The sequence below is a fragment of the Pyrgilauda ruficollis genome, unplaced genomic scaffold (assembly GCF_017590135.1).
Source record: "Pyrgilauda ruficollis isolate IOZ18807 unplaced genomic scaffold, ASM1759013v1 scaffold110, whole genome shotgun sequence".
Taxonomy (NCBI): domain Eukaryota; kingdom Metazoa; phylum Chordata; class Aves; order Passeriformes; family Passeridae; genus Pyrgilauda; species Pyrgilauda ruficollis.
Window position 1 is genome coordinate 79192 of NW_024509211.1, and position 14710 is coordinate 93901.

The 14710-nt window shown below is 50.3% G+C and overlaps 1 protein-coding gene across 6 annotated transcripts in view; it reads left to right on the forward strand.

Annotated features, from left to right (window-relative positions):
- The window catches only part of SAMD4A (sterile alpha motif domain containing 4A), a 102171-nt gene that overhangs the window by 57092 nt on the left and 30369 nt on the right, over positions 1-14710 (forward strand). For all 6 annotated transcript variants that reach the window (XR_005955877.1, XM_041476494.1, XM_041476513.1 and 3 more), the window contains exon 3: positions 7220-7759. Coding sequence is in view for 5 of the 6 variants with exons in the window: in XM_041476494.1 (XP_041332428.1) it covers positions 7220-7759 (540 nt within the window). In the remaining variant the exon portion in view is untranslated. The remainder of the gene's footprint in view (positions 1-7219; positions 7760-14710) is intronic.

Here is a 14710-nt window from a genome sequence, read left to right on the forward strand (position 1 = left end):
CTGCTGCAGCAGGAGCCAGGGCAGAGATTTGTGTCTGCAGTACTGTTGGAGAGTGGATTTCTCTGATGGATGATGGGGAGCTGGACCATATCACAGACCAGTAAACCCAGTTGTGGGAAGGCTGGGACTGGCAGCAACCTGCCCTTGGTTGATACACTTGGTGCAAATTCAGACTTGCGGGTGAAATCTCTTGGGTTTTTTGCTCTTCTGCTTTATCTTTGCAGCAAACTGCCCTGTGTGAAGTGGGGTGTGGTTTCTCCACCCTGCTCATAGAGTCACTGAATGGTTTGGGTTGGGAGGAACCTTAAAGATCATCTAGTTCAGAATCTGAAGCAGATGAATTCAAGCATAAAGCAGATAAATTCAACTGGAAATGAAGGCAAACAAAAGTGCTTGGGAGAAACTGGAACAACTAGACATAGAATTCAGGTTTGTCTGATCATGGTCACTCACTGGGAGATGATGTTGTGACCAAGCAGAGGTTGCTGGGCTGTGTTCATATGCAGGGTCAGGTTTCTTGACCCCTTTTGCCCTGGTGAAGGCATCCAGGCAGCTGGAATTGGTGTAAGATCCCAAGGCTGACTGGAGATGACCTCAGGTGCTGCAGATTTGGGGGATTTTGATGGAAGTGCAGCATCTCCCATGGATGTGTGGAGAAGCTGGTGGGTGGTGATGTGCTGCTGGGTCTTTGCACAGCAGGATGAGTCCAGGTACTGATTTTTCTGCCTCTGACAATAAAAAGTGGGTGCCCTCCACATAGCTCTGCCCATCACCCAGATTCAGTTTCACATTCCTGATCCAGGAAACGGCGAACAATGGGAACCTCTTCTGGGAGCTACTGAGGAAGCCTCTTGAAAAACCTTCCTGCAAACCCAGAAATAGCCATCTCTTGCTCTGTGACCCCTGATTCCAGGCTCATTGGAAGCAGTTACCAGCTGCCTAAGCATGGATTGGATTTCTCTTTTGCTGTTGGCCACCCAAGACATGAAAACCTCCGTGTTGTCCATCCCCAGGAAGGCTTGGTTGCATCCAGGAGCACCCCGTTCCTCCTCTCCCTAATGCTGCAGTGTGTCACTTCACAAGATCAAGGATTCCAACCTAAACTTCTAGTACAAATTCCTGGTTTTTCTCCCCAAATACATCTGAGAGTGCAATTTATTTCAGCCCTTCTGGGAAGATGCTTGGAGGGTGCCCCTCAGATTTGAGCATCTGGTTAATGGTTGGACTCAGTGATCTTAGAGCTCTTTTCCAACATTAATGATCCTATGAATCCCTCTCTTAGTCATTTCTTGCTTGGGCAAATTATCTGAATGGGCTTTTGAGAACTTTTTATGGAAAACTGAAAACAAGGGCATAATAAAACAGTAATTTAAGAGCAGTTTGCTGACAACTGGAGCCCTTAAGTGCACTGACTTAGCACTGAGGGGCAATGATACCAAACCTCCTGTGTGAATGTCCTCTTTGTTACTTGGAAGATCCTTGGGCAGTTTTTAAAACGCTTCTAGTCTTTAAATTGGTGTCCTTGTTGCTCAGGATAAGCTGTTGTCTGTTTCATAAGTTACACATCACTCATCTCTCTCACTTCACCAAAATCACCATCAGCAAATTCCTGAAATCCTGGAATGGTTTGGATTGGAAGGGACCTTGAAGACCACCTCATTCCACCCCCTGCCATGGCAGGGACACCTTCCGCTGTCCCAGGCTGCTCCAATCCCTGTCCAGCCTGGTCTTGGACACTTCCAAGGTGTCCAAGATATCCCAGATGGCCAGGGATTCAGGGGCAGCCACAGCTGCTCTGGGCACCCTGTGCCAGGGCCCTTTAGGTCCTGCCAGGGGCTCTGAGCTCTCCCTGGAGCCTTCTCCTCTCCAGAGGAGCACCCCCAGCTCTCCCAGCCTGGCTCCAGAGCAGAGGGGCTCCAGCCCTTGGAGCAGCTCCATGGCCTCCTCTGGACACTTCACTTGGGTTGTGCTTCACTGTGAAATAAATTGTATATAGTAACAGGAAGAGAACCCAATTTCTGCTTTCAAAATGGAATGGTTTGTCTTGGATGGATTTGGTTGTTTGTTGGGTTTCTTCAAGTGCTTGAGAGTTACTTGGCATTATCATTGTTCCTTGAAGGCATGTCACCTGGTGAGACCCACACGTTCTTCTCCTGTGCTGCAGCTGCTCTTGGCCATCCCTCTCAGCAGGGGTGGTGTTTTAATCTGGAATCTTCTGACCCAGAAGTCTGTTCACAAAAACCAAAACTAGAATTAAACCCCTGCAGTTTGGCCCTTCGGGATTTGCAAATGCAGGCACCAGTGTGCTGCTCGTGTTGTTTTTTGCAGGGACTGTGTCTGTCCCTGCCTTTGTCCATCTGGTCTGGCTTTACATTTGGAAAACTGTGGCTGTTCCCAGGACATCATAACCATGAGCATTGCTGGTGGTTGAAATAACCCCTTCACCCCTCAGGAGGCAGGTTCAGAGTCAAGGCAGGAAGGTCCCTCGTGCAGTGCAGCGTTAGGGGTGGATCCATCACCACTGGACATGGTGGCAATTAACAGTTTGCAGGGATCCAGCAGTGATTATGCAGATCTGTGACAGAGAAATCCCTTAACAGCTTAATAAATTTACAAACTTCACCTCTTTTTCCAGCCAGAAGCCCCAGTTTTGGGGATGGTGTTGGTCCTATTCATAGCACAAGCACAGGTTTCAGTCTTGGAAGCAGGACCTGGCTATATTTGGAGCTGGATTTATCCACAGGCATGCTGCACATGCATCAGCTGGGCTGTCTAGCAGCAAAATCCTGTCAGTTAAGTAATCCTTCAGTAGAAGGTAGTTTCACATCCCACCTTCATTCAGCTTTTCATCCAAGAAAACGTCCCATAATAAAAACTGGGATTTTCTGCTTCGGGGGTGCCAGCAGCTCCCATCCCTTCCCAGTGCAGGGCTGGTCAGTTGTTATCTTACCTCATCTCCAAAAGGAGATGGCAGTTCAATGGCAGCAGTGGGCAGGACAGGGATTTTGGGGGATTTCAAGGCAGCAAGGGGGGGACGCTGACTTTGGGGCTGTCTCTGTGCTCAGATTTGTCAGCAGCTGTGACATTCCACAGATCAGTGAAATCCTGGTGATGGGAAGCACCAGGCATCCCTGAAGCAGCATCCAGGGGAGCTAATGAGGCTGTCCTGTAATTAGTGCCTGTGACCCACCACGGGTATCGTGTCAGGACCCTGGGATGTGGGATCCCAGAACACATCCTAATCTCAGCTGTTTGTTCTGGCAGTAAAGGATGAGATATCCCAGATGGCCAGGAGAGCATGGGAGCAGGTGAGGGGCTGAAGGGGGGACCCCTGTGTTCAAGGAGAGTGTGGAGAGGGGCTGTGGGGTGTTGCCAGCCCCTCTGCCCCTGCCCACAAGCAGCTCCAGCTCTCCCTCTCCTGCACTGCCCTCTCCAGATCCCTCTATTTTCTGGCAGATAGGATTAAGCCTGACCTTCCGCCCTATCTCAGAGAGAGCCAAACCTCTTTCAGATCTAATTATTTTCCATTTTTGTTTAATTGTGCACATCCTGCTGCTGGCTGAGAAGGAGACCAGCTCCTGCCTGGGCCGGGGCACCCAGCCCTTCATCAGCCACAGGCTTCTGGGTCAGTGCTCCATCTTCTGGGGTTGTGTTTAAACCCCCAAATCTCTTGGAGGTCCAAGGCAAAGTTCCCAAGAAGCAGCTCTGGCGCCATCCTGTGTTTCCCCAGTGGGGACCTTCATGCTCAGCTCTCCCCCATGTGAGGAGGAGGAGCCCAGCCACAGCCACCTGCCTCCCTCCTCCTCCTCCTCTCCTGCACCCAGTTTACACCAGACTCGGCTTTTTCCACCTGTATTTTGCTCCTGTTTTAAGTGGCACCAACTTCCTTGAGCAGTGCATTTCAGGCCTTTTGTTTTTTTAATGATCTTTGATTTCTCAGTTTATCTGAGCTGCTACAGAATCCCAGCTGGTGCCAGGCTGGGGTTTGGCTGTGCCAGCCTGAAAGTGCTGCTGAACCACCACGAGAGCAATGATAAAATATCGGGGTGTGACATCCCTCTCTGCAGGAGGATGGGAGAAAATAAGACATGTTTTCAACTCACCAGGCAGCTGGCTAAGAGAGAGGGGACAGATAAATCAGATTCATCCCAGCAGGAAGCTTTGCCTGGAGCAGGGACATCTGCATATGGAAAATATGGATATGCACTGGTGAGCCTTGAGTCCCACTACACTCGTGCATCCTTTACAGCATCACTTTTGCTGAGTGTTGCTCTCCCAAATCCCGTTTTTTTAGCACCAAAACAACCTCACAGCATTCCCACAGGCACAGGAACACACTCAGAGTACCAAAAGTCCCCTCTGCTGCAATACAGCAGTTCCTTCTCCACCAGAGCTGTGCCACGTCGTGTCCCTTGCTCCTTTTGGCACCGGACAGCTCGGGCACGCTGTGGCTGCTCAGGAAGTGGCTCTGGAGGAGGGGGAGCTCTGTGGAGAAGTAAATACCAGTGCAGAAAGTTCCAGGGAGAGTCTCCAGTGTTTCCAGCAAGCCATCTAGTGGCTTGCTATTAAAACAGTTGCATGCCTTGGAACTGGGAGGATGAATGTGGAGGGGTGAGTGCTGCTCACCACCACAGTCATATCAGGAAACTGATGGACAGAGTTTGGCCCTAACTGGGAGAAGTTGCTGCTTTAACATCTCTCATCTGGGTCAGGTGTGGTGGGAGGATTGGGTTAGCTGCTGGCTGGCAGCATGGGTCATGCAGAATCATGGAATATCCTGAGGTGGAGGGGACCCACATGGATCGTAGAGTCCATTTCCTGGGTCACAGAATATCCTGAGCTGGATATTGATTTCCTGATGAATGGTCCTACAGATGGAGATCTGGATCTGCATTTCAGTGGTGTGGGTTCAGTTATCCTACTCAAAACCACAGAGAGGCTATAGGGATAATCAATGATTTAGAGCAGCTTCCTGTACAGAATGGGTTGAAGACAGCAGACAGGGAGAGAGAACGTAGAGTTTTGGGTGATTTTTTCAGCATTTCACCTGATGAAGTTTTGAGCAGCATGTTCAAAGCAAGCAGGAGGTACTGTTCTCCACCACAGAGTTCAGTTGTGGCTCCTGTAGCACAGCCTAAGACAGGGCTGAAAGTTTGAAGGCTTTACAGAGGGGTTTGGTCAGCACTGGACTGGAGGAGAGACTGCCCTGGGGCTGGGAATGTCTTATGGCTGGTCTGGGTAGATTTGGCAGGTGTTTGGAGTTGGTATCAGCTCTTCAGAGAAACCTCTGGTGATGGAGATCTCACAGTGTCCTGGGCCATCCTGCCCTACAGAAGGCAGTTTCATCACGTCCAACCTCATTCATCTTTGCTGCAGTTCAAGTCAGAGAATCACAGAATTGTTTGGTTTGGAAATTTCCTCCAAGATCACTGAGTTCAACCATCCCCCAGCACTGCCAAGGCCACCACTGACTCTTGTCCCCAAGGACCACATCCTCACAGCTGTTAAATCCCTCCAGAGATGGTGACTCCAGCATTTCCCAGGGCAGCAGCAGATGTGGAGAGCAGCTTGTCCATGGCAGTGTTCACCTCTCAGCCAGGGTCAGGCTGCCTGGTGCAGCTTTTCTGTGCAGCATGGTATTGACTGATGTGCTGCTTCCCAAGCCAGGCTCTTGCCCATCTTGTGCTGCACAGACATTTGTTCCCACCTGCATGCAGATGTTTGCACCTGCTTCATGCAGATGTTCTTTCACATCTCCCCAAGTCTGATAGAATATCCTGAGCTGGAAGGGGACCCACGAGGATCATCAAGTCCAGCTCCTGACCCTGCAGAGGACACTCCAACATCCCATCCTGTGCTTGAGAGCATTGTCCAAATTCTCCTGGAGCTCTGGCAGGCTCGTGCTGTGTCCAGTCCCTGGGGAGCCTGCTCAGTGCCCCACCACCCTCTGGGGGAAGAACCTTTTCCTGACCCAGCTTCATGCCACCCCTTCGAATCCTCAACACTGTTTGACCTCTAGTCCAATTCCCTGGAGTGTTTTCCTTTCTCTTAGCACGATACCTGCATGCTGATCACATTTATCACATCACCCTTATCACCAGTGACATTCTGGGTGCTGCCAGGCCCAGGCCAGGTCTCCTTGCCCAGCGCATCCTCCCAGTCTGACAGTGAATCAGCACCACCAGCTCCCTCCATATGTTTTTCAGATGAGTTGTGTGCCCACATTAGAGCAGTTTCTCTCTGCTGTGCTGCTGAGGGAGCCATGTGCAGCAGCACCTAATGAATATCAAGATATACAGCACTGTCTGTTCCTCCAGCTATTCACAGCCCAGTTGCTCTGTTGCAGAAGGAAATCAAATTGCTCTTGACAAATGGGTGTCGGCAGTCACTTATCATCTTGTTATCTTCTAAGTGCTTACAAATAGGTTGTTTCATTATTTGTTCCATCAGTTTTCCAGGAGTTCGAGTTAAGTGACCAGTTTGTATTTCCCTGACTTTTCCTTCTGCATAATGCAGAATCTGCAAATCTAACCCCTAGGTTTCTTTTTTTATTTTTTTTCCTTGTCTTCTGAAACCTCTCCTATTTGCTGTGCTCTAACAGAGGAACAGGAGCTCTGGGGCTGCTTTAGCTGAGCCCTTCCCTCCTTTCCTTTGGGGCTGGTGGATGCACCAACACCCTGGATGGATGATTGTGTTTCCTCTGGAAAGCTTCTTCCCTCTGTGTTTCTCTCCTGTGTTACCTCCTTTGAATCTTGACCTTTTCAATTTTCCAGCCAAGTTCTTTTGAAAGGTTAGCTTTATCCACTGAGTGCTTTTGTGTAGTATTTTCTGTTATCTGCAACAATATGAAAAATTTGGGCCAAATTGTGATTTTGATTAAAATAAGAGCAAGAGCAGTAGAGTTGGAAAACGGCTATAAATGCACTTCCCACATAGAGCTGGGTGTAGTTTGGTTTTTTCAGTGATTTTCCTGGGCATCTGGAAACTTCTGGTGTCCAGTTTGGCAAGCTTTGCCCTGACAGTGGTTTTGGAGGGTGGTGACCCCCCTGCCAAGGAGATGCTCATGCTGTGGTACCACACATGTGCAAATCCCTTTGGCGTGTCATATTTTGGCATGTTGTATTTACCCTGCCAGGACCCGCTTATTTCTTTATTACCTCTGTTTTTCAATTTCTCATTAATCTCCTCTTTTTTCCCCCCCTCCTTATTCCTTCCACAGGAATCATTAACCAGTGGCAGCAGGAATCCAAGGACAAAGTGATCTCCCTCTTGTTAACCCACCTGCCTTTACTGAAACCCGGCAACATCGAGGCGAAAGTCGAGTACATGAAACTCTTGCCCAAAATCCTGGCGCACTCCATCGAGCACAACCAGCACATCGAGGAGAGCAGGCAGCTGCTCTCCTACGCCTTGATACACCCTGCCACCTCCCTGGAGGACAGGAGCGCCCTGGCCATGTGGCTCAACCACCTGGAGGACCGCGCGTCGTCGTCGTCGTCGTCGTCGTCGTCGGGCTTTGGCGGGCAGGGCCGCGGCCGCTCGGACTCGGTGGACTACGGGCAGGCTCACTACTATCACCAAAGACAGAACTCCGACGACAAACTCAACGGGTGGCAGAACTCCAGGGACTCCGGCATCAGCGTCAGCGCCTCCAGCTGGCAGGACAAAAGCCTGGCCTGTGAGAACGGCCACCTGCCCCTCTACTCCTCCTCCTCCGTCCCCACCACCATCAACACCATCGGCACTAGCACAAGCACCAGTGAGTAGCCACGGGAGGCTCTGGGGACAGTCCCCCCCATGCCACTAGGAATTGCTGCTTTGGCGTGGTTAGCAGAGGGGTTAAACTCATCTGGGCCATAGAAAACTCCTTTTTTTTTTCTTTTTTTTTTTTTCGTGCTTCACCTGCTTTTTTTTTTTTTATTTCCTGCTTGCTTTGTTGGGTTTTTATTTTTCCTTCTAGTGTTGTGGGGTTTTAAAGAACTGGGAGCTGGAGAGGAGGGAAAAACAGCAAAGAGTAAGAAAAAGTTAGAGAAAAAAATGTGCCTTACTGAAGGGAAGCCCTTGTGTTTCATGCAGCTTTGTGTAGATTTACAGTTCATGTTTTCAAGAGTGCCTAAAGCAAGCAGGAAACTGATGTTTCATGTCCAAAAGTGAGCTGGGGGGCCTTGAGGCAAGTCCAAAAGTGTGCTGAGGACTTACTGAGAAGAAACGGGATTGCGACCCTAAGTGCAGGCAAAAGTTTTGGAAGCAGAGCTGGAATCCACCAGCTTCAGGGTATCTGAAAAGATTCCCTTGTGTTTGCAGAGCAGAGATGTGAAGCTGGTGGTGATTGAGGAGTTCAATGGACAGTCCTCAGTGTTTCCCAGGAGAGCTGGGTGGTTCTTCCCCCATGGAGACCTTGCCAGGCTTTGGTGGATGGTGCAGAGCCCAGCCCAAGGCTTGGACACATGGAGATCTCTGTGACTGGAGATCTGTCCAGCACTGGTTTTTGTGTGAAGCTGTAGTGCAGCTACAAATGGTGTTCAAACAGCCATTGATACCTGTGAGCCTTCTTTGGGAGAGCAGGAATGCAGCATCTTCTCAGTGGGGTTCAGAAGCTCCCCTGCCCACCCACTCACTCTGTCACCTTTGCTGCATGTCCTCTTTCACTCTGGCATATTCAGAAGTCTCTCCAAGATGCTTTATCAGCATCTCCTAGAAATCAGGGATGCAGAGAGCATTTTGGGGAGGAGAGGCTTCTTGTGGCAGCAGCCCTGGTTTCTTTATCAGAGTGTGGAAAGCCACAATTAAATAGCTAAAAGCTTTAAAATGGTCACTTAAGACTTCTGGGCTTTTCTCTCTCCTGTAAGAATTGTTTGTTTTTTTTTTTTAAAGTGGTGTTTCAAACCAACAGCAATATGAAACACAGCTCTGGGTTTATTGCTGTAGCACCCTGGTCCCTGCCTCTCCTGTGTCCATCCTTGCAGGCAGGTGGGGATTTAACAGAAGGGTCTCAGCTTCTCCAGAGTCTCTAAACCATCATTCCCATCCAGTCCTCTGTCTGTGAAGCCCCCAGCTCCTGCTGCTGTGGGATTGTGTGATGTTCAGCTTCTCTGAGAGCCAGACCCTGTGCTGTGAGGCTCTTCCAGGCTGACTGAGCTGCATGGGAAGGGTCTAACAAGGAGGCAGGGTGAGAAAAACCCCACAAATCTACTTGCAGTCAGTCTGTTAAACCTCTCCAAGGATTATTTTTTTGGGGATTTCCATATGTTTTTTGCATGCCTGGTGGTTCAGAGGCTTTGCACACCATGGAAACAGAGGCTTCAGAAGGGGTCTGGCTCCTCGTGTCAGGATCTGGAAGCAGGGAGGTGTGGTGGGTGCAGCAGGTTGATCGCTGACAATGGCTGCAACTTTGCAAGTGTTAGGTCTTGAAAGACTCTTCCACAAACCCCTTGGTGGATTTTTGAGCCTTTTTATGCTCAGACTTAGCTCAGCAGAAGCATTGACCCACCCCTTGCCCGTTGTGGTCCCCGGGTGTTGGCACAAGATGCCAAAGCTGAGGCAACAGCAGAACTGCTGCAGTGCCTGAGCTGCTGCAGTGCTCTGGTTTTTTCCTAAATTCTCGCAGAATTTGGTGTGTTCAGCAGCAGCTGGGACAGGAATACCTCTGGGTCTGCCAACAGCCCTACCTTCACCCAGTCTTCTGCCTGAATTCCTCAATCTCTGCCACTTGTTTGGCTTCATCATGCTCTGCTAGTGATAGTTTAGGCCCACGTGTTAAGCTGTTGTGACTCCTGCAGACATATTTTGGTGGCACCATGCTCAGACAACCGTGGGCTGAGCTGGAGATGACCCAACCACACTTCATGTGTCAGTTCATAAACTTCCTTAACACAATATTTGGCTTTGGCAAAAGCCTGGTAAGTCCACAGATAGATGCTAAAAAATAAACACGGCTGTCAGCCTTTGTCCCAGCCCCTTGACTCAATCAATATGTTTATTAATCTTTTATTCCAAAGTAAAGCCCTCAACTCCTTAGTGTTTGTTTAGGTTTTAGTGTTGTTATTAGTTTTAAGTTCTCCCTCTTACTCAGAGGTGTTTATCCGTGCAGAGGCTTTAATCCAGCAACACCCTGCAGGGCTCAGCCTTCCCTGACCCACCCCTGCAAAGGCTCTGCCTGTTCCTGACACCAAAATGGGGCAAAGTCTCTCCCAGAACAGTGATGTGGTGATCTTGCCTGAGCTACGTTCTTCTGGTGCTGTGGCACAAGGAGATTTAATGCTGTCCTGGCACAGGGCTGAAATATGGGTGGCTGAAGCTCATGTGATGTTTTGCTTTGTGCTGTCCTTGACTTTGACTCGACCTAAGACTCCAGTTTTGAGATTTGGTTCAGGATTGGTTCATCTCCAGCTCTCCCATAACTGCACTGACAGGGGTTAGCCAAGGTTTAGCCAAGGCTTGAGGAGATGTTACAAGAGGCAAGTCTGGAATATTCTGAAGGAGTCACTCTGGATTTACCAGAGTAGTGGTGCTCCAGGAGTGGGACCAGTGTTCTAAGTGATGAATTTGGGTCTGGAGTGATCAGAGGATATGGACTCACCCCAGACAATGGAAGTTGGCCAGAGAAGCTGTGTCTGCCTCATCCTTGGAAGTGTTCAAGGCCAGGCTGGATGAGTCTTCAGTCTGGTCTAATGGAAGGTGTCTGGCCCATGGCAGAGGAGTGGAACCAGATGGACTTTGAGGTCTCTTCCAACCCAAACCATTCTGGATTCTGTGATGTTCATGTGCTCCTTCCCACCCACTGCATCAGCAATTCCTGCAAAGCTTGAGATGCAGCTTTAAACCAGGCTTTGGCATGCTAGGAGTGCAGACAGCCTTGGCATGGGCTGGGGAGCACAGGCAGGGAGGAGGCTGGAGCTGCTCCGGCGTGGGGACAGGGTGAAGCCCGGAGTGCTGCCTCTGTGGCCAGGTCAGGCAGCAGTTGCAAAATGTTGGGGTTGCACAACGTCTTTGTGATGGAGACACGGCCTGGAAACTCTGAAAGGACAGAGGAAAGCAGCTTGTTTTCAAAGCTGCCAACAGCTTCTTGAGTGGGGGCTCCAGCCCCTTCCTACCCCTGCAACTGGCTCCACCCGGGAATGGTCTGATGGCACAGCAGGATTTGCTGTCAGATGGAAGCACAGCTTAGCCCTGTGTTTTCCACCCTCTAGGAAGGGAATCTGTGCAGAGGCAAAGGAGGGTCTGTCACTAGCTGTGCTGAGGAGGAGGATTGCACATACACTGGTCTGGACCATAAAGTCACAGGTCAGTGAGGGACAGATACAGTCAGAGACCTTGCCAGGGAATATCCCACAGAGCAGGAATCCCAGGCCTTGGCAGTGTGTTCATACTGGAGGGATGTTGCACTCTTTGGTGTTTCAGTGTCACTGCAGTGCCTGGGTTTCCCAGAGAGGTCCTGGGACCAGCAGAGCTCTTGCCAGTCTGGAGCCACCCTTCTACTCCTGCACAAATGGGAAAGATGCTGGGTGCTCAGGCCTGCTACACCCTTCCCATGGGAGTCTCTGCCAGAAAACTGGTGGTGTTTGTCTACAGAGAGAAGGTATGCAAGCAGAGCAAGGGAGGAGAAATACTCACCTGTACAAATTTCTTGTCCTGAAAAAAAAAAATCTCCAGCTTGTCCTAGAGCTGAAGAGAAATAAATCAGGGTTCTTCCTTCCATGCACCCCAGCCCAGGTTCAAACTGACAGAGGGCAGGGTTAAACTGGATATTGGGAATAAATTCCTCTCTGTGAGGATGGTAAGGCACTGGTTGCCCAGAGAAGCTCTGGCTGCCCCTGGAAGTGTCCAAGGCCAGATTGGGCAGGACTTGGAGCAGCCTGGGATAGTGGAAGGTGTCCCTGCCCATGGCAAGGGATTGTCCTGGATGATCTCTAAGGTCCCTTCCAACCCAAACAATTGTGTATTTCTGCGATCCTGCCCTACAGGCAGACCTACAGCTGCTGTGTGTCAGAACATGTGTGTGTGACACGGCTTACAGGATTTTGCCAACATTTGCTCCAGTTACGGAATCCCCAGTGAGAGGGCAGATGAACATACTGGAGCTCTCCCCAGTTCATCTGGGAATTGAGGTGGAACAAACACCCAAGAGAGCTCTTGCCATGAACAGAGCGAGGGTTTCCTGACTCTTCCTCCCCTGCCCTGCTGTGCAGCAGCTCTCTGCCTGCCACTGGAGACAGCCCTGTTGCCATACCTGGTACCCAAACTGAGCTGGTAATGGGATAGTGCATCTTTTAACCCACAGGGCCACCCTGATCTCTGTTGGGTTGATGGGCAGCTTCAAAGTTGTTGTCCTCTGTGCAGATTTCAGCAACAGCTGAAGGGAGGGCACTGTGTGTCCACAGGCTGTGTTTGCCTCACACAGAGGAACACATTTCCTCCCATGCAGGCTTAGCAAAAGATGTCATGAGAAAACGAAAAAGTCTTAGTGAGGTTACAGCAGTGAAGCAAACAAATGTCCTGTTCCTGCCGGGGGTGGATTAGCTTTTGGAATTGCCTTCAGAAAATCGTTGCTCAGTTGGCCTTGCTGAGACTTGGCACCCTGACACTCATCCTGCCAGCTGGGGACACCTCTCATGTCTGCTTTTCTTCTCTTTTACTGATAGACTGAGAAAAGCTCGTTGGCCTTTATTACACTTGAGCTTCTCAGTGGTGGCAGACAGGGGCATTTGTTGTCTTGCTCATGCCCTCTAGTGTCACACACAACGGGCAGAGAACACTTCCAGAAGTCTCACACTTTGTCAGGTTCCCAGTGCTACAAAATCTTGCTAATCCTGTATCTTGAAATCAGAATTGTTGTATGAGGAGAGCAGGTGTGAGCAGAGTTACTTGCTGAAATCCATGTACATCAGTACAGCAGCAAACAGGTCTGTGAGTGAGAACAATGTAGAATCACTGAGGTTGGGGAAGACCTTTAAGATCATCCAGTCCCTCTGTAATCTTCTACTCCAGCACTGAACAGCAGATACAGAATTTTTGTCCCCTCTGTAAATTCAAAGCTCTTTGTCCCTGGGGGACACAGCCCACAGCTCTGCAGACCATCACTCAGCCAGTGAGATGGGTGGTCACCCACCTCACCCTGGGGGCCATCAGGCACTGGAGATGGAAGTGGTGGTGGAGAACGAGAGCAATGTCCTTTTGAGGTGTCAGCAATGCTGGGAAAGATCTGCCCCTGCTCCTGAGTGTGCTTTATAGCCAGTGTCCCTTCCTTTTCCAGCCTTGAGACTTCAGGCTAGCTGCCCCTGCCCATTTGGATCCTCCTTTGAGCCTGTTTGGCACATTCCCTTCATTTCTTTGCTCCCAAAGGATCTCTTTTCTCACTGTGTCTTTGGCTGAGTGACAAAGGTCCTTGTGATGCTGAGGTTCCACCTTCAGTCATCTCCACAGGCTTTCCAGCCTGACACCCAAGCTCATCAGCCTATTTGCTGTCTTCCAAACATCATAACCTGCACTGGGAGGGCAGAAAAGACAGATTCACAGGGTGACTTGGAGTAACCCATGAACCACTGAGCTCAGGATATCTGGAAGAGTGATTATCCTATTTTGTTCATTTTGGAACATTCATTTCATTTGTAGATCACAGGCAGCTTTGCTCATGGGGTTGCCCATCCTTGCAGCCATGGGGCAGAAGTCTCTTACCAGCAGCTGTTGGCTCTCAGGGCGTGCAGGTGGCTCTGGGGAAATGTGGATGGCTCTGGGGGACACAGATGGCTCAAGGGGGATTCCAGTGCCTCTGGCAGGATGTGGATGGCTCTGGGGGAATATGGGTGGCTCAGGGAGGCTATGGGTAGCTCTGGGGGGATGCAGATGGCTCTGTGGGGATGGGGTTAGCAAGGCAGAGCTGATGTTACCTGAGGTATCAGCACAGAGACAGAGCAGGGTCCTCACTGCCATGCCCACTCTGCTCTCACGTGGGAACAAGTGACAACATGGGGCATATGTGCAGCCTACAGCTTTTGGGATGTGCTGGTCCTGCTGGAGCAAGTGAGGGATCCCTGCTTGCCAAGCAGAGGGAGTAGGCAGCAAAGGGAGCATGTTTCCCATGGGTGTGCTCTGGCAAGTGGATTTTCACATGGGCAGCAGGATAGATCTTGTGGCTGTGCCTCTGCTTCACCCCTCATCAGCCACAGTGCTTGGAGGCAGAGATGTCACCAAAAGGCAGAATGGTCTCCAAAAGGAAAGAGGAGAGCAGATCTTTTGTCTGGTGACTTGCAGCAGGTGATGATGCCAAGGGTGGCTCATAAACCATGTGTGGTCAACACAGACACCTGTGAGTGCTCCTAAACCAGCCCTCCTGACACCAAATGGTGCTTCTAGACACTTAAATAATCCGTGTGCTCCAGGCTGCCTTAGCCCTTGCAAACCCTGGGTTTGGGTAAGCCCTGGGGTGGGTAGGCCTTGGAGGAGGTGGTGGTTGGTCTGCAGGGATGGGGAGGAGGAGAGGAAGCACTGAGTGCCAGCCAGAGACATGTGGCTGTCCCCAAAGTAGGCATGTCACACATGTGTCCTCTGGGATCACACAGTTCCTTCCTCCAGACCTCTTTATGCAAGGTTTGGTCTGTACTCACACATGGAAAATGCATGAAGCTGTGCCAGGGAAGGTTTAGCTTGGGTATCAGGAAAAGGTTGTTCCTTCAGAGGGTTGCTGGGCACTGGAATAGGCTTCCTAGGAAAG